Below are 27,625 nucleotides of genomic sequence, written 5' to 3'. Positions count from 1 at the left end.
CTACCTAAGCCATCTGGATCCTGCCGTCCAATTCCAGTTTTTCTGAACTGCATAAATGGAAGTTATCCTTACAACATATTCTCCACTCCCATAATCATCTGGCCCCAATTTACAGTAGAATACTGTCCCCACGCCCTCCACCCATCAGTTTCCAACCACTTTGTTCTATCATCTCCTCCTCATTCTTGTCTCCCATCCTCCTTTTTTGGCACCCTCTGCTAATACATCTGCCCATTTTTTGTAGTTTAGTTCCTCTTCTTTCTTGCTCCTTTTCTCCTGCCTCACTGCCCCACAACCTCCTGATGCTCCACCTGTTGAATCCCTGCACAAACAGTCAGACAGCATTCCCTGTCCTCCCAACCATGTACTATTATTGCTTCCCCTTCCACTTCCCTGCCCGTCCAAATTGCTGCTTCCATCCCATGTGATAGTTGCAATCTGGCCTGAGATTTGGACTTGGTAGTCATGTGTGCATGAGGTGTGCTTACTTGTGCATATGAATGACATGCATTTATCTTTTGCTAATGAAGGCTGTGGCCAAAAGCATTGTGTAAATGTCTTTTAATTGTGCCTGTCTGCAACTTAATGTGTCGTCTTTATGGTAAGTAGCACTCTATCATTTCCTCAGTTGTTGTTTATGTAAAATGAAATTATTTCTACTGGCTGATCATTTTGTAGATGATACTGGCCCACAACTACTATAACAAATTGTCCAAATTTGAGTTTTCTTTCAATGGACACAAATCACTTCCAAAAGAAAAGAATACCAACAGTGTTTTTGCTAGGTTATGAAACATTCAAATTTGGTGTAATTTCCAATTGTTGATTGCAAGGAACAAAGGCTGGTGTATCAGTGTCTATCATGGATCATTGCTGAGAAATATTGTGATTAGTTTCAAGCAGGTTCCAGAACTGTAATGATCAACATTCAACTTTTCCTTAAATAGTTGTGTAATATATATTTTACTCAAAAATTCCAATGCACCCTAGCTGAGAAACAGACTGCTAATGTAGGTCTGGGATATCTTGTCTACAAACCACATAATGATTGTATAAGCTGCATTGTTATATCGAACTTTATTAGTTCTTTCCAGTTCAATATTAATTACTTGGTCACATGAATGTGAATACATTGAAATGAGTTTAGTACAATGCACTGCATCAGCATTCCTAAAGAGAACCATCCTACATTGTCTGGTTAGCCATCTTGGATGCCGCTTAATAGCATGATTAGTGATTTTCGCATAAACTGATATTAGAATTTTTTTAAAAAACTTACCTCATCAGCAAAAATAAATAACCTCTCCTGATGTGCAAATTTAATTATCTCTTCAATGTTATTTCGTGAAAGAACTTGGCCTGTAACAAGGAGAGTACAATTCACTATAAGGTAAGTACTCTGAAAACAAAATAACACAACTATCACAATCAGTGAATTGGAAAATAACAATTACCTCACACCTACCCAGAGTTAATGATCCTCTCATCTTTAAGACTTGTCAGTTTTCTGGCACCTAACTGAAATGGCCTGGTATTTTTTTTCCCTGTCTCTCAAGATATCACAACTGCTAGCTGTATTATTATGATAATGGAAAAACAAACAAAAATGATGGAGCATCTTTTGGAACATTGTTCCTGGGAAACAGCATTCAAAAATTAGAATAAACGTTTTCTAAAGAAGAACAGTCTAAGAATGCACTAAGTTGTTAAAATTTATTAATCAGGTGACCAGTTTTGATTTTGTTACAGTCATAATTAAACTATTAAACTCTGTGGAAAGAGTCATCAAACCATTAAAGTCTGTGGAAATAGTAATTCATAGTTTCAGAGGACAAAACTTAGGTATAAATGTAAATAATGTAACCAACTTAAAGCATGGTTCCATAGCTATTCACAATAATTACACTTTACTGCAACCTATTATGAAATTATGTCATAATCTGTAACTATTTGCTATAAATGACATTGTGTGGGAGACAGTGGGTAAAATCTCACCTACTTAAGTGCAAACAGCCGTACTTTGATGAGCAGTGTTTATCACTGTTACATAGTGGGCTGCTCTTTGCCACTCTCTCTACCTGTGATCATTGTTAGGTATGGAATCTTATATAAATTATTAACATTATTTACATTTATATCTAAGCCTTGTCCTATGAAACTTTGTATTACTATTATCACAAAGTTTTAATGGCCTTATGATATTGTACCATGATCAAAACCAGTCACCTGAGTAATACATTTTTTCATTTTAACAACTTACATGTGATCTTAGACTGTTATTATCTAAAAACTTTGTTTAAAAACAATGGATGTCTAAGACTCATTACCTAAGCTTCCCCTATTTTTATAGTAGAAATACTCTCCCCTCCTATTATCTCCAGAGAGCTTCTAGTATTCCTGCCTTATAGGGAAAGTGTAGCTCACCAGTACAAGAGACCATGTGTAGAACACTATTGTGACACATTCTTGAGTGTTCTTCAAGTGTTTGGAATACCCACCAGGTGAGACTACAGGAAGATATCAAGGCAATTCAGAGATGGGCTGCTAGATTTGTTACCAGTAGATTCGATAGAGATGTGAGTATTACAGAGATGCTTCGTGAACTCAAGCAGGAATTCCTGCATGGGAGGAGGTGACATTCTTTTTGCAGAACACCATTGAGAAAATGTAGAGAACCAGCATTTGGAGCTGACTGCTGCAGAACAATTCTGCTGCCACCATTGTACATTTAGCATAAAGACCAAGAAGATAAAATAAGAGAAATTAGGGTTCATACTGAAGCATGTAGATGGTTGTTTTCCTCTCACTCTGTTTGTGAGTGCATCAGCAAAGAAAGTGACTAGTAGTGGTATGAGATACTCACTGGCACCCACCATATGCTGTCTAGAAGAAATGTATGTACGAGTGTTGGAACTTAAATAGTGGCAACTATTTATTCACAACCAATGCAAAAGACTTCCATGTTTGCACCTATTACTGTCCTTAAAAGTAGTCACCAGCATTGTGTAGAACCCATTCCAGTGACGTGGAAGGTGTAGTGTACCGTTAGCAGAGCATGTTCTGTTGATGGTGGGAATGGAGCTGTCTACTGCCTGTTGAATCTCTGGAACAGTTCTGAAGCGAATGCCACGAAGCCAAAACTAAAATTCCAGTCCAACAATTGGCATCATTATGGGTCACCGCAAAAGTCAAAAGTGCATCAGAGCCCCAATATGGTGAAAGTTATGGCGATTCTCATGTATGACTGTGATGAGGTTATCCTAATGCACTACATTCCTCCATGGCAGACCATCAATGCACAGTATTACTGCTCATTTTTGGAGCATCACCTGTGACCAGCTTTGTGAAAGAAGCAGTGACACTTACTGTGTACCCCCCCCCCCCCCCCCCCCCCCCCCCCCAGGCCGTGGCTCCTCTGTTCAGTCGATGGGACTGGGAAGTACTGTACCATCCACCATACTCCCCGGACTTAAGTCCTCATGACTTTCATTTGATTCTGAAGATGAGGGAACCACTTCTTGGCATTCACTTCAGAACTGTTCCAGAGATGCGACAAGCAGTAGACCGCTCCATTCGCACCATCAACAGAACAGTCTCTGCTAATAGTGTACTACACCTTCCACATCACTGGTAATTAGTTCTACACAATGCTTGTGACTACCTTGAAGGACAGTAACAGGTGCAATCATGTAACTCTTTTGTATTGGTTGTGAATAAATAGTTGATACTATTTAAGTTCCAATTGTACAATGTAATTGTACTGATAAAAAATCTACTCACCAAAAGGTGGTAGGAGAACACACATATAAAGATATTTAAATTGCCAAGCTTTCAGAGCCAGTGGCTCCTTCTTCTGGCAGAAGGGTTGAAGGAAAAAGAAGTGAGAAAAAATACTGATAAGGTTTAGAAAATGGGGAGAGTTCAGAAAAGTTATCCAGAACTGTGGACCAAGTGAGACTTACCATAGGGGATGAGAAGGAAGGACAGATTGATGGAGACTGCACCTGATGCAATTTGAAAACCTGAGAGCTTAATGGTGGAGGATGGGTAATACACGAGACCGAGATTACTGCCAAAACTTTGTGCACAAGTTAATAAGAGTGGAAAGTTAAGTGCATTTTATGTAGTAGTGGCGTGGGAGGGGGGGGGGGGGGGGGGGGGGAGTAGGCAGGTCATAAAAGGAAAGACATAGAAAACTAAAAGGGATTGAAGAAAGGAATGGTTACTAAAAATATATCCCGAGACCAAAGAAATTAACGTAAATTAAGAGAGAACCAAGGACTTGGTGTAACACCAGTTACCATCTGTGTAGATCTGAGAAACTGGTGTGAGAGAGAAGAATCCAGATGACACATGTGGTGAAACAGGCACTCAGATCACAACTGTCATGTTGTAGAGAATGCTCTGCAATAATATTATGTATGTTGCTAGTATGCACCCTCTTCCTATATCCATACATCCTAACTAAGAACTTGGTGTATGTAAAAGGCTGAACAATGTTTACATAACAGCTGGTATACAACATGTGTCATTTCACATGTGGCTCTTCCTTTGATAGTACATGATTTGCCAGTTACAGGACTAGTATAGGTGCTGTAGAAGCGTGTGAAGGGCAGTTCTTATGATGGGGACAGTCACAGGAGTAGAAGCCATAGGATGGAAAAATGAGTGCAGAAGGAGCATAGTGTGTGCCATAGATGTTGTGGAGATGGTGATGAAAAACTGTTCATGGTGTGGTGAGCAAAATGTCAGACAGAATGGACCTCATTTCAGGAATGATTTAAGGAAGTCATAGCCTTGTCAGAGTAGCTGATTATTATCCTGGTCTTGAATGTATTATCAGCACAGTCAGTAGAGTGTTTGCCCACAAAAGGCAAAGGCACTGGGTTCCAGTCTTGGTCTGACATACAGTTTTAATCAGCCAGGAAATTTCAACAGGTATTTTCAGCCCTTTGTTCAAGGATGGACCACACAAAATTATTGCACCAGCATACAATAGTGCAGCTGCAATGAGTGGTCGTACAGGTGGCATGCAGGTAAAAACTAAAACAGTGTATCCTAACTGTTGTGCACACCAATTAAATTTGACAAGGGAACATGCTGCTTCACAAAATCAATTATCTACAGTGTTCTTTTTAAATCTGTCAGTTTTTTCATCCTTCTTTTCAAAGTCACTGGGACAACTTTCTCCAGTATAGGTACTGACAGCATGAAGTATTCCTAGTGGGTTAGTTAGTTGATGGAATTTTTAATCATGGATCACAAATGAGATTCACAATAATAAATCCTTGCTGATGGATGTTTACCAACACTGCAAGAAACAATGTCTATCCAAACTTGTTGTCAAGCAGTTTAGCTCCACCAGAATCTAGAAGATGAAAAATTCTTCTTTTGGCTATTGTCAAAAAGCAATGCCTCATGTGGATATCATGTACACTCAACTGCAGGCAAGATCTGTTGATGCTGTAAAGTAAAAAGTTCAGCATCCCATTTCACACAAGTTAGTAATAATATAAGAGCCTCAATTGATGACCATCATACCAGAGATACAACCACAGCCACCTCTCACAGCAAGTGCAAGATAAGTGTATGCTGACATTCTGAAGCAAAAGAACTCTGTGACAGGATTAACAGAGAAGTCCTTGATTGTTTCCAAGATCTAGATCATCCAGATGCAGCAATGTTGTTGGATTTCTCAAAGTTTGAAGAATACTCCAATGTTTTTCCCAGAGAGAGAAATTAATGCTGATATCCAGTTGTAGCCCATGTTGGAGATATGGACTTTAACCTCCATACCTCCAACATTGTTGGTATTGTACCAATGGCCACACTTAAGGAATATTGCTGGATCTGTATCATTACTCCAATTCATTTTGAACAACAACTGTTGAACCTGTAAGATGTTTTTCATCTTTGAACAGAATTAAGACCTTTCTTCAGAATACTATGTCAGAGCAGTAACTTAATGCCCTGCCAGTGCTCTCCATTGAAAAAAAAACATGGTAACCAATGTTGAGAGTACAACTCCAAGGTTATATATAAAGTCTGCAGCAGAAATTGGCAATGTATAGACTTCATTTTTCATCACTGAATAAGTACTACTTCTTATTTTAATATACTTTTATAAATCTGTTTATATTTGTAATATTGTAGCACATGGGTAAAATTTTTCATGAGCTGCCACTGGCTTTATCATTACCTGTCGGGTTTCCAGGATTTATAATGACTATAGCACGAGGATTACATACTTTTTTAGCTTCACCTATGGCATGTTGCAGCTCAGTTACATCCAAGCCCCAGCATCTTTCTTCGTCCAGATAATATGGTATCTAAAAAAATTGCAAATGCAGTTATTTGCACAAGTAATTTATGTATAGCTTACCAGATACAAAACACCCACACTGAGCGATTATAGCACAAGAAGACAAAAGTAAATGCGCTGACCTGTACCATGTTAAATTCTGAAAGAGTAGCAGAGTATAAAGGATACTGGGGAATTGGAATCATAACACCAGGTTTTTTTCCATTTATTTCTCCAATCAGCAACTTCAGCACTACCTGGAACATTAATAACATTCATAATAAAATATTTTCCACCTTTCAGTTCTTGTTTATCAACAAATATGTGTGTGTGGGTTTTGAAAGGGAAGGGTGGTCACTGTAGGTGGTGGGTGTGGGCATGGAGAATGTGCACTTGTGTGTGCTACCAAATTCTGTAATAATTTAATGACAGCACAAATAGCAGTTTGTTACCTTTATGCCTACAGTTGCACCAGATGTCAACACAATGTCCTCCCAAGAACTTGGGGCACCATCTCTCTTTTCTATAAATTCTGCTACATGTCTACGAATTGCTTCATTTCCAGCAGTTTCAGAATATGAACCTAGAAAATTTTTCAAAGTCCTTTGAAAAATACTGATGTGGCAGTGGTGTGCTGTAAGACAGTGAACTGAATAGCTTAAATGGTCGGAGTAAATAATTCAGTAGTGCAGTCATACAAACCAACACTGCCACCTGGACAACTAGCCAGGATCTCTTTAGCTTGATGTTTCACATCATAGGGAAACATGGGGTCATCTAGTAACATTGGATATGAAACCAGAGCAAGCACCTGAAATAAATACTGCAGTAAAATGAACTGTATATATGTATTATCATATATATATATAAAATAAAATACAATTTTCAAGGGAAATTCATTTTGAAATTTCTGATTATATGAACTAAAGTCACCTGTCTAATAAATGTAATAGGCACTTGTCCCATGGCATGGCAGTCACCGATGTTTGCTTTAATAACTTCTGTAAATGGTTTCTTGACACCCTAGGCAAAACAACCAAACAGTAACAAGTTAATGAAAAACAAGAACTCTTTTTACACTAACAACATATGTAGGCTTTACATGCCTTGAGCAAAAGAGGCACAAAAATTTAGTAAACTGTTTAGATTTCAGTCATTTGTCACACAGCCAGTGTAACACTAAACTAATGATGGGTGAGGCACTCACAATTAAACACAATAAATTCTCCAGCCACAGAGTTATAACTGACCAAACATAATTTTCATATCTGTGCAGTACTCAGCATGTCATCTGTAGTGATTCGAGAATTTCCACATAAATTCTGGAACTACTCAACCTTCTGCTGCCTTGAACACATGATGTTTTAAAGATAAGTGTGAGAGAGAGTCTATTTACTGTGTAACACGTGTCTGTGGATGTTGGTCATGAGAGGACAGGAGCTGCATGAGACAAGTGACACTGACAAGTGTTTGCCACTCATGCCATAGAACCTGTATGGAAAGTACAAGCAGTAATTACATGTTATTCCTTGGTGGTTGAATAATTGTAACTGTTACAGACAATTGAAACATGTTTTGTCTAGCGACTCTTACTTAATCTTGATGGTAGACTTGCTAGAAGCAAGACCTGTCTTTGAATTTCTGGTGGTTATTAAACCCACATATTGAATAGTATCTAATGGTTAACAATGCAGTTGACTTGCAAGAGTTTGTATGCTTATGTGAAACTTGTGGAAATGAAAATATACCTGAACAGAACTTAAAGTATTAAGAGAGTACCAAGTTATTTCAAGAAAGAGAGAGTATTTTTTAGTTCCTCTAACCAGCATTATTTCTTCAGAGAAGAAATTGTGGAGATTGACACAGCCGGGTATCCAAAGAAGAGGATCTTCTAAACGTTTCAAGTAAGTCAATTGTAGTAAGAGAAGTGTTAAGTTCACAATACAGTTTTGAACCGCTTCTCTTGTTGCTGAAACCATTAGACATCTGCAAAACAGGGGGCAGATTTCCACTTAAAGTTACAGTTACACTGATGAGCCAAAACATTATGACCACCTGCTTAATAGCTTATTTGTTCATCTTTGGAACAAAATATATCACTCATTCTGCACATCAGGTATCCAACTTTTTGTTGGTAGGTTTAAGGTGCTATGTGGCAGTATATGTTTATGCTCAGGTCATGTAATTCTCATAAATAACAGCCCACAGTTTGCATACACAGTGATGGCACCTGATAGCGACTCAGATGGGTGTTGAAAGGAGGGAGTACAATGAGCATCAACAAGAGCAAAACATGGATAATGAAATGTAGTCAAATTAAATCAGGTGATGTTGAGGGAACTTTATGTGATCGCTCTAAGCTTGTTGATACCAGTGCTTACCAATTTTAATTGTATATTACAGCACTGAGGATGGTCACGAAGTGACCGAAAATCGATTTTGCAGATAATAAAACAAAAAAAAATACGACCAATGCTGTTTCTCCTTCCAATTATCCTTTATCTGGCTGTGGTGCACAGAACACTCCATGGAATCCCCAATCAACTATTACATAGTTACAATAATCATGTTGTGCTGTCAGTTGGTTCATTTATTGTTATGAAACGATACCTCAGCAATTTTTGGTCAACTTCAAGAACCACTTACAATTTGGAGAAAGCATTTTCGTGATATATTTAAGCATACGTGATACATGTATCTCTGTTTTACTGTCATAGATGCATGGTACAAAATACATGTGTAGCTCGAGGACTAGTTGAGGCAGATACTGTTCATAAAGTCATCTCACAAGATGTAAACTTCTCCATATTGCGTCACATCTTAATGCTAGTATATGAAAAAAAGTGATTATTCTTAACTTATTCTTTTAACTGAAGGCATTGAAATATCTCAAAAACTACACATTGTATAAAAAAGTTATAATCCAATTTGTTAGTCTCAGAGCTTGACATCAAATCATACCACACTTGACACCCCACTGCACTCTATGCATGGGTGATGGGGGCCAACTTTGAAATCTTCAGTAGGAACCCCCATTTTTATTGCAGATTATGGTTGTATGGCAAAATCTACATACATTTTGTCTGAAACATTTTCTTTGTTTTACCACAGATGGTGCAGTAATAACAGAAATAGAAATGGGTACACAATTGTAATTTACAGCATACTACTCAATGGTACTTGAATATGCAATGTCATATGTGACCCCCCTCCATACTGTGAGGGTAGGAAAGGTTAATATCTTATAATTTCTAATCAGAAGCCCCATTTGCAATATTGCACTCCTCTGACATATCAAACAGGGGACTATTCATTGACATGCATGTGTAAATACATCCATAAAACTTTTTTGAGGATTGTTACAAATTTATTTCAATATACGCTGTCCACTAGTGGTTAAATATCAAATAAAATTACAGCGGTCTTCAAAAAATTACAGAAATGACTGATACACTACAAACACACTATTAACTTATAATTGCAAGCTACCATAACAAAGAGAACACAGAAATTGGTGTGCTTGATTTATTAGTATACATCACTAGTCTTATCCCATTCTACTTAGAATAGCAAAGGAAGTTGTTTTAAAAGCTGTTCCTACATGAATGGGTTAATAGGTGGAAGTTCATTATCTACTGCAATATCCAAGTGAATGCAGATTGTTTTCAATAGAATAATGCCTGCAAGAAAACTGCGTTACAAACATAAACATACATGGATTCTTACAGTTTTTACAGTTCTTATAATTACTTTACAGTAACTATAGTTGGATCATATACATTGTGCACTCATGAATGTTAAGTCATTATCTATAATTATTTATGATACTCATTCACAACAGAAAAGCTTTTACTTGATAAATACACTGCATAACACAAGTAAAGGGTCACTTTTTCAAACCCCATAAATTGTGTCCCATTACTAAGCAGATCTATGAAATTTGGCTCAAAGGTGCCTACAACCTTCCACTGTAATGATGAAACAGCATTACTCCCTATGATACCAGTGGGCCTGGTGACAAACCATTCTGCTGTGGACATGTCACATGTAGGGGAGGCCATCATGCCTACTCTTACCCAGATTTCACCCCTTTTTTGGCATCTCTTTGATAGAGGTCAGAACAGCAACACCCAAAGTTGAAATCATGCTGATTTTTATGGGTGGCTGAGGAAAACATTTCAGACACACTGCTGCTCACAATCAACACAAAAAGGCCTCAGGCGAGGGCATAAAGGTTGTCAGCAAAACCACCCATTTCCTTCAGGCGTTGATTCCCACACATTTCACTGTGGAGAATGACAGTTCACAATGCGATGAGAAGCAGAACGACATTCTTGACAAACTTTGTTACTGATGACTCCCTCAGACAATTCAACCCACTAGAGAGGATATTGTTGGCATGCTATCCCACTAAATGTAAACACACTCCTTTGTTCTGAAGTGAGACCACACTTTTTGCTCTGGTGTACAGTGTGGTACATTTGGGGACCATTCAAAACCATTCAACAAAATATCGACTTGATCCAATGCAGGACATGGTGCTTATTCTTTTTCAGCCATCTGTTTTGTGCCCTCCTGTGGCGTGACTGTGAGGGGGGGGGGGGGGGGGGAGGGGCAGCAATCTGACACGTGTGAATAAAACAGAAAAGTGTCTCTCTAAGGCTACCCAATTGAGCAACTCCTTTGGTGTTACCCACCTACCTTTTTTGAGCACCTTAATAATATACATGTACCAAAATGACACACAACAGACCCCTTGGTGCCTACAGACCTATACACTCCACCAATTCACCAATTCTGCATGTATGCTAGCAGGGGCTAAAGCAGAAGCGTAACTTGCTTGCAGGTATGTAGGACTCCAACATGTGTTGTTCAAAAATGGTTCAAATGGCTCTAAGCACTATGGGACTTAACATCTGAGGTCATCTAGACTTAGAACTACTTAAACATAACTAACCTAAGGACATCACACACGTCCATGCCCGGGGTAGGATTTGAATCTGTGACCGTAGTAGGCACACGGTTCCAGACTGAAGCTCCTAGAACTGCTTGGCCACAGCAGCCGGCTTCACATGTTGTCTCTTTACAGATAGAATGGGTGAGTTGTTCCATGTGTACGAACTCTGCGCATTGATTTATGACAACAAACAGAACAAAAAAGGTCTAATGGACTTAGGTCTGGAAATGTGTGGTTTCCATGCAAGAGATCATTTATTAAATCATACTTCATTCCAGAGACTGTGGTCTGATACACCCTGTACCATGGACCCACAGTCACAGTATGCATGGTTTCCTCCTAGATGATAGTACTGTTCCTCATACATCATGCCATAGCACCCTCTGCTGCCACAGTAATTGGTAATGTTGTGTCCAATTCACTTCTCTTGCTGACTCACCTTGTAGTGGATTTGACAGAGTATTGTAGACAATGCTTCCATATTCAAATTGAGGGCTTTCCATTATGGTGTTTACTTATGGAAAGGCAAATGGCAATGGGTGGAAGGCAGCAAGGTTGTATCATGAGATCTATCCCCGCCGACAACAATCACAGAATTCAATGTTTGAAACTGTGTTTCGCCATTCATCTGAGAGAAGGTCACTTCGGGAAGCAGGAAATCATGAAGGACATACTCAAAATGAAACTTCCTGGCAGATTAAAACTGTGTGCCCGACCGAGACTCGAACTAGGGACCTTTGCCTTTCGCGGGCAAATGGTCTACCATCTGAGCTACCGAAGCACTACTCACACCTGGTCCTCACAGCTTTACTTCTGCCATTATCTCGTCTCCTACCATCCAAACTTTACAGAAGCTCTCCTGCGAACCTTGCAGAACTAGCACTCCTGAAAGGAAGGATACTGCGGAGACATGGCTTAGCCACAGCCTGGGGGATGTTTCCAGAAAGAGATTTTCACTCTGCACTGGAGTGTGCGCTGATATGAAACTTCCTGGCAGATTAAAACTGTGTGCCCGACCAGGACTCGAACTCGGGACCTTTGCTTTTCGCAGGCATTCTGGAAACATCCCCCAGGCTATGGCTAAGCCATGTCTCCACAGTATTCTTCCTTTCAGGAGTGTTAGTTCTGCAAAGTTTGGAAAGTAGGAGACGAGATACTGGCAGAAGTAAATCTGTGAGGACCGAGCGCGAGTCGTGCTTCGGTAGCTGAATACTGAAAATGTTTGGACGCCAGACTTGGAGGAAAATGAGATTAACAGTGTGGAAGGCAACCACTGAGTCAGTATCAGGCAGTTGGCCCAACAGTGCAGGTTAAGCCAGACAACCGTCTGGAATTCTCTATCACAATTGTTACAACCCTTATCATCTACAGCATGTGCAGGGATTATTAGTTACAGACTTGCGGGTGACTTTGTCTCCCCTGCTGGAAGAAGTGTCATTGATAATTCGAAGGGTTATGTGACTGCTACATTGTGGTGCTCCATCCCAATTATCCATTAAAGTCCAGACACATCTCAGTCATGTAACCTGTGGTCAGTGGATCAGACGAGGGAGTCCAGTTGTATAGCCTGCCCATTCCCCGGATCCCAACCTGTGCGATTTCTAGTTATGGGTGCATCCCAAAAGTATTGTGTATGCAGAGCCCATTCTAGATGTGGAGACACTGGAACAGCGTATTGATGCTGCCTTTGGCACTGTTCGGAAGCAGCCTACCCGACGTGAACGTGTGAGACAGAACATGCTACGGCGCATACAAACATGTTTGAGGCGCATGGAAACCCTTTTCAATACATAATGTAACTGTGGCTGCGTGGTACAGCGCATATTAGAGCGCAGTCTCTGCAACAATGTATGACTGAATAAATTGTCTCTATCATGGAAACCATACATTTCTGAACATAAGTTCATTAGACCTTTTTTGTTCTGTATCCTCTCTTCGATCGATCCCAAGAAAGAATCATCCTGTATTTTAAGGTGCTCAAAAAAGTTCAGCAGGTGGCACTGAGGGTGTTGCCGAACTGGGTAAGCTTAGAGAGAATCCTTTACATCTCCGGCCCCCCTTGCGATCATGTTACAAGAGGATGTGAAACAGTAGGGATGAAAAAGCATAAGCATCCTTTGATGCAGGGCATCACGTTCAAATTTCGTAGAATGGTTTTGGACAGTCCCTGGCGGATCCATTTGTACGCCAGAGCAAAAATAGCGGTTGCACTGCACTCTAAGGGGGTCAGACCAGGTTCAGTGGAGTTGCTAGCCCACCATGTCCTTAGAGTAAGACTGGGTCGTCTCGGGAGTGTCACCAGTGTCAAAAGCTGTCAAGAACGTCGTCCTGCTTCTCATCGCACTGAGAAATTTTGTTTTAGACTGGGAAATGTGTGGGAATAAATACCCAAAGGAGAAGGACTGTTCCATTGACGCACTTTATGCCACCCTGTGACGCCTTTCCGTTTCGATACTGAGCGGCGCTGTGTCTGAATGTTTTTTCTCGGTCACCCATAAAAGACCGCTTGATTTTAACACTGCCTCCGTCGTAGAGGCATCGAAAGAAAGGGTGAAATATGGGTAAGAGTAGGTGTGACGACCTTCCCACTGTGAGACAATCCACGGTGTTGTTGTGCATCACCTGGTGAAATTTGGCGCCAATATGACATCATTAACCTACCTCAAAGCTATCATGAACTTCTGAACTCTAGCTCTTTTTCACATGTGCGGACACCATGCTATTTGAAGTATCACTGAGCCAGATGGGGACGTCACAGGGAGCCACGTTTTTCCATTATTGTAGAGGAAAGTTGCAGGCGTCTTTGAGACAAATTTCAAACTTCAAATCACGATGGGGGACAGTTACGAGGTTTCGAAGAACCGGCCCTTTATCTGAGTTGCACAGTGTTTGTTTTTAGTTGGCTAAAAGTATGAGCTTCATTTACAACTTCATTTTTCGGTGGTAGCCTGTTGTACATTTTGAGGCCGCTATATACACTCCTGGAAATTGAAATAAGAACACCGTGAATTCATTGTCCCAGGAAGGGGAAACATTATTGACACATTCCTGGGGTCAGATACATCACATGATCACACTGACAGAACCACAGGCACATAGACACAGGCAACAGAGCATGTACAATGTCGGCACTAGTACAGTGTATATCCACCTTTCGCAGCAATGCAGGCTGCTATTCTCCCATGGAGACGATCGTAGAGATGCTGGATGTAGTCCTGTGGAACGGCTTGCCATGCCATTTCCACCTGGCGCCTCAGTTGGACCAGCGTTCGTGTTGGACGTGCAGACCACGTGAGACGACGCTTCATCCAGTCCCAAACATGCTCAATGGGGGACAGATCCGGAGATCTTGCTGGCCAGAGTAGTTGACTTACACCTTCTAGAGTACGTTGGGTGGCACGGGATACATGCGGACGTGCATTGTCCTGTTGGAACAGCAAGTTCCCTTGCCGGTCTGGGAATGGTAGAACGATGGGTTCGATGACGGTTTGGATGTACCGCGCACTATTCAGTGTCCCCTCGACGATCACCAGAGGTGTACGGCCAGTGTAGGAGATCGCTCCCCACACCATGATGCCAGGTGTTGGCCCTGTGTGCCTCGGTAGTATGCAGTCCTGATTGTGGCGCTCACCTGCACGGCGCCAAACACGCATACGACTATCATTGGCAGCAAGGCAGAAGCGACTCTCATCGCTGAAGACGACACGTCTCCATTCGTCCCTCCATTCACGCCTGTCGCGACACCACTGGAGGCGGGCTGCACGATGTTGGGGCGTGAGCGGAAGACGGCCTTACGGTGTGCGGGACCGTAGCCCAGCTTCATGGGGACGGTTGTGAATGGTCCTCGCCGATACCCCAGGAGCAACAGTGTCCCTAATTTGCTGGGAAGTGGCGGTGCGGTCCCCTACGGCACTGCGTAGGATCCTACGGTCTTGGCGTGCATCCGTGCGTCGCTGCGGTCCGGTCCCAGGTCGACGGGCACGTGCACCTTCCGCCGACCACTGGCGACAACATCGATGTACTGTGGAGACCTCACGCCCCACGTGTTGAGCAATTCGGCGGTACGTCCACCCGGCCTCCCGCATGCCCACTATACGCCCTCGCTCAAAGTCCGTCAACTGCACATACGATTCACGTCCACGCTGTCGCGGCATGCTACCAGTGTTAAAGACTGCGATGGAGCTCCGTGTGCCACGGCAAACTAGCTGACACTGACGGCGGCGGTGCACAAATGCTGCGCAGCTAGCGCCATTCGACGGCCAACACCGCGGTTCCTGGTGTGTCCGCCGTGCCGTGCGTGTGATCATTGCTTGTACAGCCCTCTCGCAGTGTCCGGAGCAAGTATGGTGGGTCTGACACACCGGTGTCAATGTGTTCTTTTTTCCATTTCCAGGAGTGTAGCATACTATTCTGTGTTTTGACTTGTTTAGGCATAAGTAATGACTAGATCTTGTTTCGTGGTCATGCATTGAGCTGTTTGGTATACAGGTGAATATTTTTTTATTATGTACCTTAAAGTCTGGAAGATGTATTCACATGGGAGTGCTAGGATTTCCAACTTTTTGAATAAATCGGTACTGGGGTCCTTATTTTTAATGTTTGTTACCTACAGCCCTTTTCTATACCTTGAAGACAGTCTGTATGTTACCAGCACTTTTTCTCCAAAATATGATATCATAACTGTAGATTAAGTGCACATTTCAAAAACAGGACACTTTGTGGCATGAAATATTGCACACCGGTGGAGGTATTCGCAGCGCACAACATGCTTTGGATAATCTCTTTGCCAAAGCCTTTACATGTTCTGTCCACTTCAGCTGCCAGTCTGTAGTCAACCCCAAGAATTTGGTTTCCATTACACATTCTAATAAACCATCATTAAGTTTTGATCGAGCATCATTTTGTCTTTTATTCAACTGTAAGTATATAGCCCACAATTAGTTTCCTTACCATTAAACGTTACTTTATTTTTCAATGACCGGTTGTAGACATCTTTGAGGATTGAATTAGCCTTTTCCGTCAAGTGTGTTCAAGTTTTACATGTGATCACAGTGCTGCTGTCATCATCAAACAGTATTCTTTCTCCACGTCTGACACTCTGCACGAAATTATCAATACACACTGGTGTCCGAAATTAAAGCAACAAACCGCTCTTTCCCCGACCTGTGTCTATCACGATACAGTCATACAAACTGTCAACAGATGTCCGTAGGATCTTCTGCATGGAAGATGGTATTCAACGGACAACCACGCCAACAATGACGTCAGGGCACCTGTCAAACTGGGCAGTGTTTGCTACAATCGATGTGTGCACTGTCACAGACGGTGCAGAGTGGCACAGAGCGCCGTAAGGAAGAATGGAAGTAGGACAGTTGCAAACTGTTGTGGCCCGATGGCTTAATGTGAATCGTTCCGTTGTTTCTCGGATGTTGCGACAGATTATAGAGATCGAAACTGTGTCCCGAAGACCAGGGCAGAACCGACCAAGTGTGACATGAAAAAAGAGAGGACCGTTATTTGGCTGTACGGGCACTACATACGGTCTTAGTATTGGACTGCAACTGCCATCTGATCTCGGAGCACCCATTGGACGTGTTGGTCTAAGGCACTGCAGTCGTGGACTGTGAGGCTGGTCCCGATGGGTGTGTTTGTTTGTCCTTAGGATAATTTAGGTTAAGTAGTGTGTAAGCTTAGGGACTGATGATCTCACCAGTTAAGTCCCATAAGATTTCACACACATTTGAACTCTTTTTTTTGCGGGGGGCGGGGGGGGGGGGGGGGGAGCGGGGGGCGGGGCGGGGGGTGGACGTGTTGTACCGAGGTAAATGGTGTACAGGAGGCTTTAGCAGAGACCTGCTGTATTGTTTACCTCCGACGCTTCTTCACCGGCGGGAAGGTCTACAGTGGAGTCGTCAACACGCTACCTGGACGGTCGAAAAGAGGACCAATGTTCTCTTTACAGATGAGTGGCGATATGGTATGGAGAGTGATTCTCGACGGATTCGTATCTGGAGGGTACGTGGAACACGAGTTTGGGACTCAAAGATTATGGAGAGAGACCAATATCGAGGGGGAACCCTAATGGTGTGGACAGGGATTACGTTAACCACTCTAACGCTTCTTTATGAAACTGTGCGGGTGAATCGGCAAGGTTCACCTGCTGTGAGGTATCGTGGCGAGACCTTGAGACCGCATGTACGGTTGTTCGAGGTGCTGTGGGCTCAGACTTCGTATTCAAGGACTACAATGCTCGACCTCATGGAGCATGGGTGGCTGATGTTTTCTTGGAAACGGAAGATATTCGACGCCTGGCGTGGCCTTCTCACTCTCCTGATTTGAGTTCCATATGGCATGTCTGGGATGCACTAGGGAGATGGGCTGCATCACATTAGCATCCACAAATTAATTTCCAAGACATGTGAGCTGCTGTGCAAGAAGAATGGGCCTTGTTGCCTCAAAACGAGATTGTGACATCATTCAGAGCATGCCCCGTCGTTCTCAGGCCTGTACTCCCACCAGAGGTGGCCACACCTCATACTAGCTGACCGGTGTGGCCGAGTGGTTCTAGGTGCTTCAGTCTGGAACCGCGCGACCGCTACAGTCGTAGGTTCGAATCCTGCCTCGGGCATGGATGTGTGTGATGTCCTTAGGTTATTTAGGTTTAAGTAGTGCTAAGTTCTAGGGGACTGATGACCTCAGATGTTAAGTCCTATAGTGCTCAGAGCCATTTCAACTATTTGAACATCCCATACTGAGCACATAACCAGTTGTCGGAATGTGTCCACAAACCTGTTAGGTTGGAAAAAACGAAGAACATTTTTATCTACCGTTATGTTTGTTGCAGTTATGTTCTGTATCCTACACATTGTTCCTACTTTACTATCTCTTGTTTACAGTGTTATGTGGCAAAATAATTGCAACCTTGCAAAATGTCCGTTTGTTGTTTTAATGTTGGACACCATCGTAAATACGAATAAGGATTCGGACTAATACACTCCCCTGTGGGAGCCTATATTTATATATTCTGGGTCTGATAAGTCTTTTACCAGAAACTCTTATACAGTATGTCAGATCTCAACAACACTTAGACTATTTTGTTGTTAATACTTCAGTAAGTCAAAATGTAATCTTAACAGTATCTTCCTCTGATTTATTAGCACACCAAACAGCTATTCTTCACTAAATCGTTACAAATAACAAATACTACTCACTACCAAAGGGACATGGAAGTTAAAACCAATACCAAAATGTTTCCTATGAATATCTGTGTTTATATTTACTGAGATAAATTAATTGATTGAAACACAAAGTAAGGTCACAAAATGAGAAATAATGCCTAATATAGTATTTCAAGACAAAACAGGAACAAAAAGATGACGTCAAGGAAGTCGGCTTATGTACGAGGTCTGTTCAAAAAATTTCGGAACATTCGTAATTTCGCACCAATGGTGAGTTGCAACGAAATGCAGTTTGAATCCCTGCACACGCCTGTGTTTAATGTGTACCTGCCGGGAGTTTCATTGTTGTGTGTCTGTTACGTACTGTTCAGTGCTTATTGAGTAGAACGTTGTGTCGCGCAGTTTGCGAATTTCGAGACGGTAGAGTTAGAGGAGCAACGCACTTGCATTAAATTTTGCCTGAAACACAATAAAGCTTTAACAGAGATCACCAAATGCAGGAAGCCTACGGTGCTGAGTACTTAAGCCGTACTCAGCGTTACGAATGGTTCACACGGTTAGAAATGGGTGAACGGAAGTTAAAATGACCCTCCTTCAGCACTCTCGTCGACGTCTACCGACGACGATCATGTCAAGAAATCAGCGAAATTGTGCGTGCCAATAGAAGCCACACTATCCGACAGATTGCAGAAGAATGTAACATTTTAGGTGGATCATGTTATGAAACACTGACACAGCATCTTGTAAAGCATTGTGTTGCCACCAAGTTCGTCCCACGGCTCACGAGTCAACACCAGAAGGAAATTCGCCTTGCAGTCTGTGAACAGTTTTTGGATTGCGCAAATGAGAACGAGATGTTCCTTAAGAGAATCATAACTGGTGATGAGTCGTAAGTCTGCGGTTATGATGTTGAAACCAAGGTTCAATATTCACAGTAGGTCGGGAAAGGTTCTCCAAGGCGAGAAAGACATCATCAGGACAAACGCCAAAGCCATGCTGGTACTTTTCTTTGACTTTGAAGGATTAGTTCATCATGAATTGGTGCCACAGGGGCACATTGTTAATCGATGGTACTGTCGGGACGTGTTACGACGCCTACGAGAAAATGTGACAAGAAGCAGCCTGAAATTTGGCGGGATCATTCATGGCTCTTGCAAAACGATAACGGACCAGCACATTCACCTCTGTTGGTGTGTGACTATTGCACAAAGAACGAAATAACTCTGCTGCCTCATCATCTGTACCTTCTACACCTGTTACTGCGGAGCCTTTTGTATTTCCAAAGTTGAAAATCCCTTTGAAAGGACCAAGATTTGTAACGGTAGACGAAATAAAAGAACATTCGCAAACAGCGCCTCGCCCGATCCAGCAAGAGGCATATCAAGACTATTTTCGGAAGTGGAAACGGCTTTGGGATCGGTGCATCGACTGTGGAGGGGAGTATTTCGAAGAGCATGCACAATAAGTAAAATGTAAGAGTTGAAAAATTTTGTAGACAAAGTTTTGGAATTTTTTGAACAGACCTTCCAAGTATGAACGTAGACGTAGGCTACAAATGTGAACTGCAAACGAAATCTAGTACTTATTGACCCAAATTCGGGTCTCACTTATATGAGATTTTCCTCTTTCTTGTACATGCAAAACAGTATATTCTTTTAGAAAAAAATGAGCATTTCGTTCTCATTCATTGTCTAGACATATCCGAGAGGAGTTCAAACAGTAAGTTACACGTTATCATGGCAGGCCAGGTACCTTTTACTGGCTGCCGCTCTACATCAACACTAGCGGTTTTACCACCATGATTAAAATCAACATTAATAGTTTCCACAAATTGCGTTCACCAACGACACATCTTCCCCAGGGTACCTTTTACTGGCTGCCGCTCTACATCAACACTAGCAGTTTTACCACCATGATTAAAATCAACATTAATAGTTTCCACAAATTGCGTTCACCAACGACACATCTTCCCCAGGGTAATAGACGATGTTATACGCGGCCTCCTACGACTCCACAGTCTCTTCCTGCGAATAACACGACGCTTCAGCGGACGACATCTCCCATACCAGCGTCTCCGGACTACACGGGGCCGACGAAGTGCCAATCTCCTCCTTCACAGACAAACAATGCCCGATATGGCAATTAGCATGAACAATATTTAGATGAGATAAAAGAGCCTCATCACCGAGGGCCATTTCATTGGACACAAATACAGGGTGTTACAAAAAAGTACGGCCACACTTTCAGGAAACATTCCTCACACACAAAGAAAGAAAATATGTTATGTGGACATGTGTCCGGAAACACTTACTTTCCATGTTAGAGCTCACTTTATTACTTCTCTTCAAATCACATTAATCATCGAATGGAAACGCACAGCAACAGAACGTACCAGCGTGACTTCAAACACTTTGTTACAGGAAATGTTCATAATGTCCTCCGTTAGCGAGGATACATGCATCCACCCTGCGTCGCATGGAATCCCTGAGTCTCTACATTTCGTACCGGGATTGCGTAGACAAGAGCTTTCAAATGCCCCCATAAATGAAAGTCAAGAGGGTTGAGGTGAGGAGAGCGTGGAGGCCATGGAATTGGTCCGCCTCTACCAATCCATCGCTCACCGAATCTGTTTTTGAGAAGCGTACGAACACTTCCACTGAAATGTGCAGGAGCTCCATCGTGCATGAACAACGTGTTGTGTCGCACTTGTAAAGGCACATGCTCTAGCAGCACAGGTAGAGTATCCCGTATGAAATCATGATAACGTGCTCCATTGAGCTTAGGTGGAAGAACATGGGGCCCAATCAAGACATAACCAACAATGCCTGCCCAAACGTTCACAGAAAATCTGTGTTGATGACGTGATTGCACAATTGCGTGCGGATTTTCGTCAGCCCACACATGTTGATTGTGAAAATTTACAATTTGATCACGTTGGAATGAAGCCTCATCCGTAAAGAGAACATTTGCACTGAAATGAGGATTGACACATTGCTGGATGAACCATTCGTAGAAGTGTACCCGTGGAGGCCAATCAGCTGCTGATAGAGCCTGCACATGCTGTACATGGTACGGAAACAACTGGTTCTCCCGTAGCACTCTCCATACAGTGACGTGGTCAACGTTACCTTGTACAGCAGCAACTTCTCTGACGCTGACATTAGGGTTATCGTCAACTGCACGAAGAATTGCCTCGTCCATTGAAGGTGTCCTCGTCTCGTCGTTCTAGGTCTTCCCCAGTCGTGAGTCATAAGCTGGAATGTTCCGTGCTCCCTAAGACGCCGATCAATTGCTTCGAACGTCTTCCTGTCGGGACACCTTCGTTCTGGAAATCCGTCTCGATACAAACGTACCGCGCCACGACTATTGCCCCGTACTAATCCATACATCAAATGGGCATCTGCCAACTCCGCATTTGTGAACATTGCACTGACTGCAAAACCCCGATCGTGATGAACACTAACCTGTTGATGCTGCGTACTGATGTGCTTGATGCTAGTACTGTAGAGCAATGAGTCGCATGTCAACACAAGCACCGAAGTCAACTTTACCTTCCTTCCATTGGGCCAACTGGCGGCGAATCGAGGAAGTACAGTACATACTGACGAAACTAAAATGAGCTCTAACATGGAAATTAAGTGTTTCCGGACACATGTCCACATAACATCTTTTCTTTATTTGTGTGTGAGGAATGTTTCCTGGAAGTTTGGCCGTACCTTTTTGTATCACCCTGTATAACGAACCCAGAACGAGTAATTGTTGGGCCTGGTTTATTTTTAACATTAACTGTTACAGGCATACCTTCAACAGTTCTCTCTAAAATGCCTGAATAAGGCTTCCATCTACACCAATCAAATTCCTCAAACAAAATTGCTGAATGTATTGATGAATTATAGCTTCAAATCCAAATTCGGATCAGTAAGGCATATACACCTCTTGTTTACGGCCTAAATTTTTTTTAGTCAATGTTGACTTGCCTATCTTTCTGTTACCAAACAAATACAATTGTGGTTTCCTCATCTTCGAAGACTGAAAGGACGCATTGTACCAGACTATAACTTCCTTAGCCCAACCGGAACACAACAAATCACAATGCGATAGCTCGCGACGTTCCTTCCGATTCTGCTAGAAAGCTTCCCAATACTTCTCAATAAACTTTGCACGTGAACAATGACTAACCAAAAACGGACCGGTATAATCGAACTTCTTAGTACGTTTGGCTCACCTACGCAAACGAATATTAAATGACATAGCAGACTCATTACAATTTGTACATGCAAAACGGTATATTATTTTAGGAAAAAAATGAGTATTTCGTTCTCTTTTATTGTCTAGTAAGTTACACGTTATCATGGCTAGCCAGGTACCTTTTACTGGCTCTGCTCTACATTTCAAAGTGACACAGATACAGGACACTATTTTCCAACATAGTCACCAAGTCTCTGAATAGCAGCTGGAGCATTCTATCAATTGTTCAATTCTTCGACGATAGAAATTCGCTCCTTGCTCACAGAGCCATTCGAGAACCGCTGTGTCAACGCCCTCATCATTGGAAATCTCTGATGTCCTTTCACTTTGCCGAAAAGATGTAAATCGCACGGCACAAGATCTGAACTGCATTGCAGATGTCTCCAAACCCCCAATGTAAAACGTTGAAGTAAAGCTTGTGTCGTACGCACCGTGTGAGCCGTTGCATTGTCGTGCAGGAGAACAATACCCTTGATTCGTTTTCCACGCCCCTTGTTCTTTAAGGAGTTGCGTAGACTTCAAACCAATCATGAACAATTGTGTCCTGGAGACTCTGCGCATTATCATCCGTAACAGCCGGCCGCTGTGGCCGAGCGATTCTAGGCGCTTCAGTCCAGGACCGCGCTGCTGCCACGGTCGCATGTTCGAATCCTGCCTCGGGCATGGATGTGTGTGATGTCCTTGGGTTAGCTAGGTTTAAGTAATTCTGAGAACTGATGACCTCAGATGTTATGTCCCATAGTGCTTAGAACCATTTGAACCATCATCCATAACATGTAGTCCGTGAATGGCTGCAAATGGTCTCCAAGTAGCCGATCATTGCTAGTTTTAATGATCAGTTCATTTGGATCAGAGAATCCAGTCCATCCCATATAAACACAGCCCACTCCATTATGGAGCCACCATCAGCTTGCACAGTGTTATGTCCCATAGTGCTTAGAACCATTTGAACCATCATCCATAACATGTAGTCCGTGAATGGCTGCAAATGGTCTCCAAGTAGCCGATCATTGCTAGTTTTAATGATCAGTTCATTTGGATCAGAGAATCCAGTCCATTCCATATAAACACAGCCCACTCCATTATGGAGCCACCATCAGCTTGCACAGTGCCTTGTTGATAACTTGGGGCTATGGCTTCATGGGGCCTGTGCCACACTCGAACCCTACCATCAGGGCTTACCAACTGATGTCTGAATTAATCCGGCCAGGCCAAGGTTTACCTGTCATCTGGAGCTCCAGCTGATGTGCTCACGAGTCCAGGAGAGGCGCTGCAGGTGATATCGCACTGTTAGGAAAAGCAATTCGCGGCGGTCGTCTGCTGCCACAGCCCACTGACACCGATCTCGTCGCACAGTTCTAACAGGTACGTTCGACGCATGTCTCAAATTGACTTCTGCTGCTATTTCACGCAGTGTTGCTTGTCTGTTAGCACTGACAACTGTACACAAACGCCGCTGCTCTCGGTCGGTGAGTGAAGACCGTCGGCCACTGCGACGCGTGTGGCCGTGGTGAGCGGTAATACCTGAAATTTAGCACTCTTGACGCTGTGAATCTCAGTATACTGAATTCTCTAACTATTCAGAAATGGAATGTCCCATGCGTCTAGCTCCAACTACCATTCCGCGTTCAAAGTCTGTTAATTCCCTCCGAGCGGCCATAATCACGTCGGAAACCTTTTCACTTGAATAACCTGGGTACAAATGACAGCTCCACCAGTGCACCTCCCTCATATACCTTGTATGCGCAATATCACCGCCATCTGTACATGTGCATATTGTTATCCCCATAATTTTTGTCACCTTAGTGTTATTTGTTGCACGTATGAAGTGATGACCCATGTCTCATCGCCCATAATGGTGCGGCGCAGAAAATTATTGCCTTGCACGCAGTAACACTCGAGGACGTCCAGAGACGCCGTAGAATTTGCGCCTTTGTGTGCAGGTGACAGCTGTCAGTGACAGGGAAATTTTCTATACTGCAGACGATCTCGAACGATGCAATGTGTACTGCCTATTGAGATGCGCAACTGCTGAGCAACTTCCCTGATAGTCACTCTGGCACTGCCACGCATCAGTGCCTGGAGTGCCTGGACAGTGTCGCCTGTGGTGCCTTCTCCATCCACCAACCATCTCTGTGCCGTCTTTGTTAGATTGACGGTGCCATTTCACGACGGTTGGACGCGGCATATAATGTTTCTAGCATTTGTAGACGTAGAGAAAGCTTTGGACAATGTTTACTGGAATGCTCTGTTTCAAATTCTAAAGGTGGCAGGGGTAAAATACAGGGAGCGAAGGGCTATTTTCAATTTGTACAGAAACCAGATGGCAGTTATAAGAGTCCAGGGGCACGAAAGGAAAGCAGTGGTTGGGAAGGGAGTGAGACCGGGTTGTAGTCTCTTCCTGCTGTTATTCAATCTGTATATTGAGCAAGCAGTAAAGGAAACAAAAGAAAAATTCGGAGTAGGCGTTAAAGTCCATGGAGAAGAAATAAAAACTTTGAGGTTCGCCGATGACATTGTAATTCTGTCGGAGACAGCAAAGGGCTTGGAAGAGCAATTGAACGGAATGGACAGTGTCTTGAAAGGAGGACATAAGATGAACATCAACAAAAGCAAAACGCGGATAATGGAATGTAGTCGAATTAAGTCGGGTGATGCTGAGGGAATTAGATTAGGAAATGAGACACTTAAAGTAGTAAAGGAGTTTTGCTATTTGGGGATCAGAATAACTGATGATGGTCGAAGTAGAGAAGATATAAAATGTAGACTGGCAATGGCAAGGAAAGCGTTTCTGAAGAAGACAAATTTGTTAACATTGAGTATAGATTTAAGTGTGAAGAAGTCGTTTCTGAAAGTATTTGTGTGGAGTGTAGACATGTATGGAAGTGAAACATGTACGATAAATAGTTTGGACAAGAAGAGAATAGAAGCTTCCGAAATGTGGTGCTACAGAAGAATTCTGAAGATTAGATGGGTAGATCACATAACTAATGATGAAGTATTGAATAGAATTGGGGAGAAGAGGAGTTTGTGGCACAACGTGACAAAAAGAGAGGACCGGTTAGTAGGACATGTTCTGAGGCATCAAGGGATCACACATTTACAATTGGAGGACAGCGTGGAGGGTAAAGATCGTAGAGGGAGCCCAAAAGATGAATACACTAAGCAGATTCAGAAGGATGTAGGTTGTACTAAGTACTCGGGAGATGATGAAGCTTGCACAGGATAGGGTAGCATGGAGAGCTGCATCAAACCAGTCTCAGGGCTGAAGACCACAACAAAAACAACAGTGTTAAGATTTCACGTCGAATCTTCAGTCCAACTTACAAGTAAACACGACGAACTTGACCTCAAATTTTAAAGAGATACGGCATACTTGCAAGATATCAGCCCCAGAAATCGATTCCGAGCAAAATTTAGACCATAATTCTGATGATACGCAGTTATGATCTTCTGAAAGTACAGCGTCAGTCTAATAGAAACAGGGGTGACACTCTTCGATTTCATGTGATTGCAGTTTCCCGTCTGCATTGCATTTGCTGTGACTATCAACAAGGCGCAGAGTCAATCACTTTGTACGGCATCATTAACTTGGACATGCCACGATTTTCACATGGCTTCCACAAGAGTCGGCACGCCGGATAGCTGTGTTTACCCTTCAGATGGACAAACGAAGAGCATTGTGTACCATCAAGCTTTACGACAAGAATTTTATTTTACAGTTTTATTCGAGCTATGTAAAATTATATCTTTGCTGGCTGAAAGTACACTTTCATTGTGTTTTCGTGAAAGGAAAATTTCGCAGCTTGCAATGTAGAAACTGTTAAATCGGTAGGACTTTTCAAGTAACAGGGGTTTATTCAACCCCTGCTGACTGATAATATGTAATGAAATTGCACAAAATATTAATAAACGTATTAAACATTTAGGGTAAATGTACCAAAGAGTGAGCAGTCCCAAAGAGAGCGCAGCTTGTATTCCTGATAGTTGACTAAACTGATTAGCTCGCCACTGACATAGTGGTAGCAAAAACACATCGTAGAAGTTGTATGAAGAAATCCTGTGTTTCTGAAGTGATACAGATAAGAATCACTTTTTAGCTTTCTTAGTCAAGTTCTCGCCTCTGTTACATAAGTTATATACAAAATACACGAGCAATAGCATTTAATTCTTGATTGTATTTTGAAAGACTGTCTTGCAAATGTGACGTGTTCATTTCGCTTGGAACAATTGTCTCTGTACGAAAGAGCGCGCATATGACGTCCCCAAAGAGTGCGTGCTTTCTCTTTAGGGCATAAATGCAAATTTGTACTTCTTGAGTGTGTTGTGGAATCGGAATGATAGGTTTTGTTTCTGAATCTCTTCAAATTAGGTTGCCGCTGCTCTTGGTACGAAGGAATTTACTTTAAGGAAAATACTGAAAGCTGTGATTAGAGAACATAGAGTTCGGCGTTTCCAGAGGACTGGATCCAGTGCATTGAATGTGGGAGATGGTGGCACGAACAGTGCTCTTCATGTGGGGGTGATACTGCATTCATCTGTGACATTTGCTAAATGTATTCTTTTTGGGCATATTTTGCATAGTCTTAAATCCAGGTGAACGAAAGAGTGCGCTTTCCTGTTTTTTGTATTTTTGAAAAGCCGAATGAAAGTATTACCTCTCTTCTGCTGTAGTTTTCTGAACGTGTAGATTTTCAGTTAATAAATATAAAACTAAAATGATTTTGTTTTTCTACTGATAATAACCGATATATTTAAGGATACTCCGTAACTGCGAAGTCTTTGGTATGTTCCCCTATTCATTAAGCATAAGCACATATTTTTAAAGTAAACGTATTTCTCGCAGAAAATTAGGTGCATTAAAATGATAAAAGTATGTGTTTTACAATTAGATTTTGGGTACACTATGTGTTACAGATATATTACTATAATTTTTAATTT

At 42.3% G+C, this 27,625-nt stretch overlaps 1 protein-coding gene across 2 annotated transcripts in view; it reads right to left on the bottom strand.

Annotated features, from left to right (window-relative positions):
• The window catches only part of LOC126355139 (alanine aminotransferase 1-like), a 76,539-nt gene that overhangs the window by 31,962 nt on the left and 16,952 nt on the right, over nt 1-27,625 (bottom strand). For both annotated transcript variants that reach the window (XM_050005325.1, XM_050005326.1), the window contains exons 2-7: nt 7,235-7,324; nt 7,004-7,112; nt 6,754-6,884; nt 6,445-6,558; nt 6,200-6,329; nt 1,280-1,359 (exon numbers count right to left, since the gene is read on the bottom strand). In XM_050005325.1, coding sequence (XP_049861282.1) covers nt 1,280-1,359; nt 6,200-6,329; nt 6,445-6,558; nt 6,754-6,884; nt 7,004-7,112; nt 7,235-7,324 — 654 coding nt within the window. The remainder of the gene's footprint in view (nt 1-1,279; nt 1,360-6,199; nt 6,330-6,444; nt 6,559-6,753; nt 6,885-7,003; nt 7,113-7,234; nt 7,325-27,625) is intronic.

Source organism: Schistocerca gregaria, chromosome 3 (assembly GCF_023897955.1).
Source record: "Schistocerca gregaria isolate iqSchGreg1 chromosome 3, iqSchGreg1.2, whole genome shotgun sequence".
NCBI lineage: Eukaryota > Metazoa > Arthropoda > Insecta > Orthoptera > Acrididae > Schistocerca > Schistocerca gregaria.
This window is presented reverse-complemented; position numbering and strand designations above follow the sequence as displayed.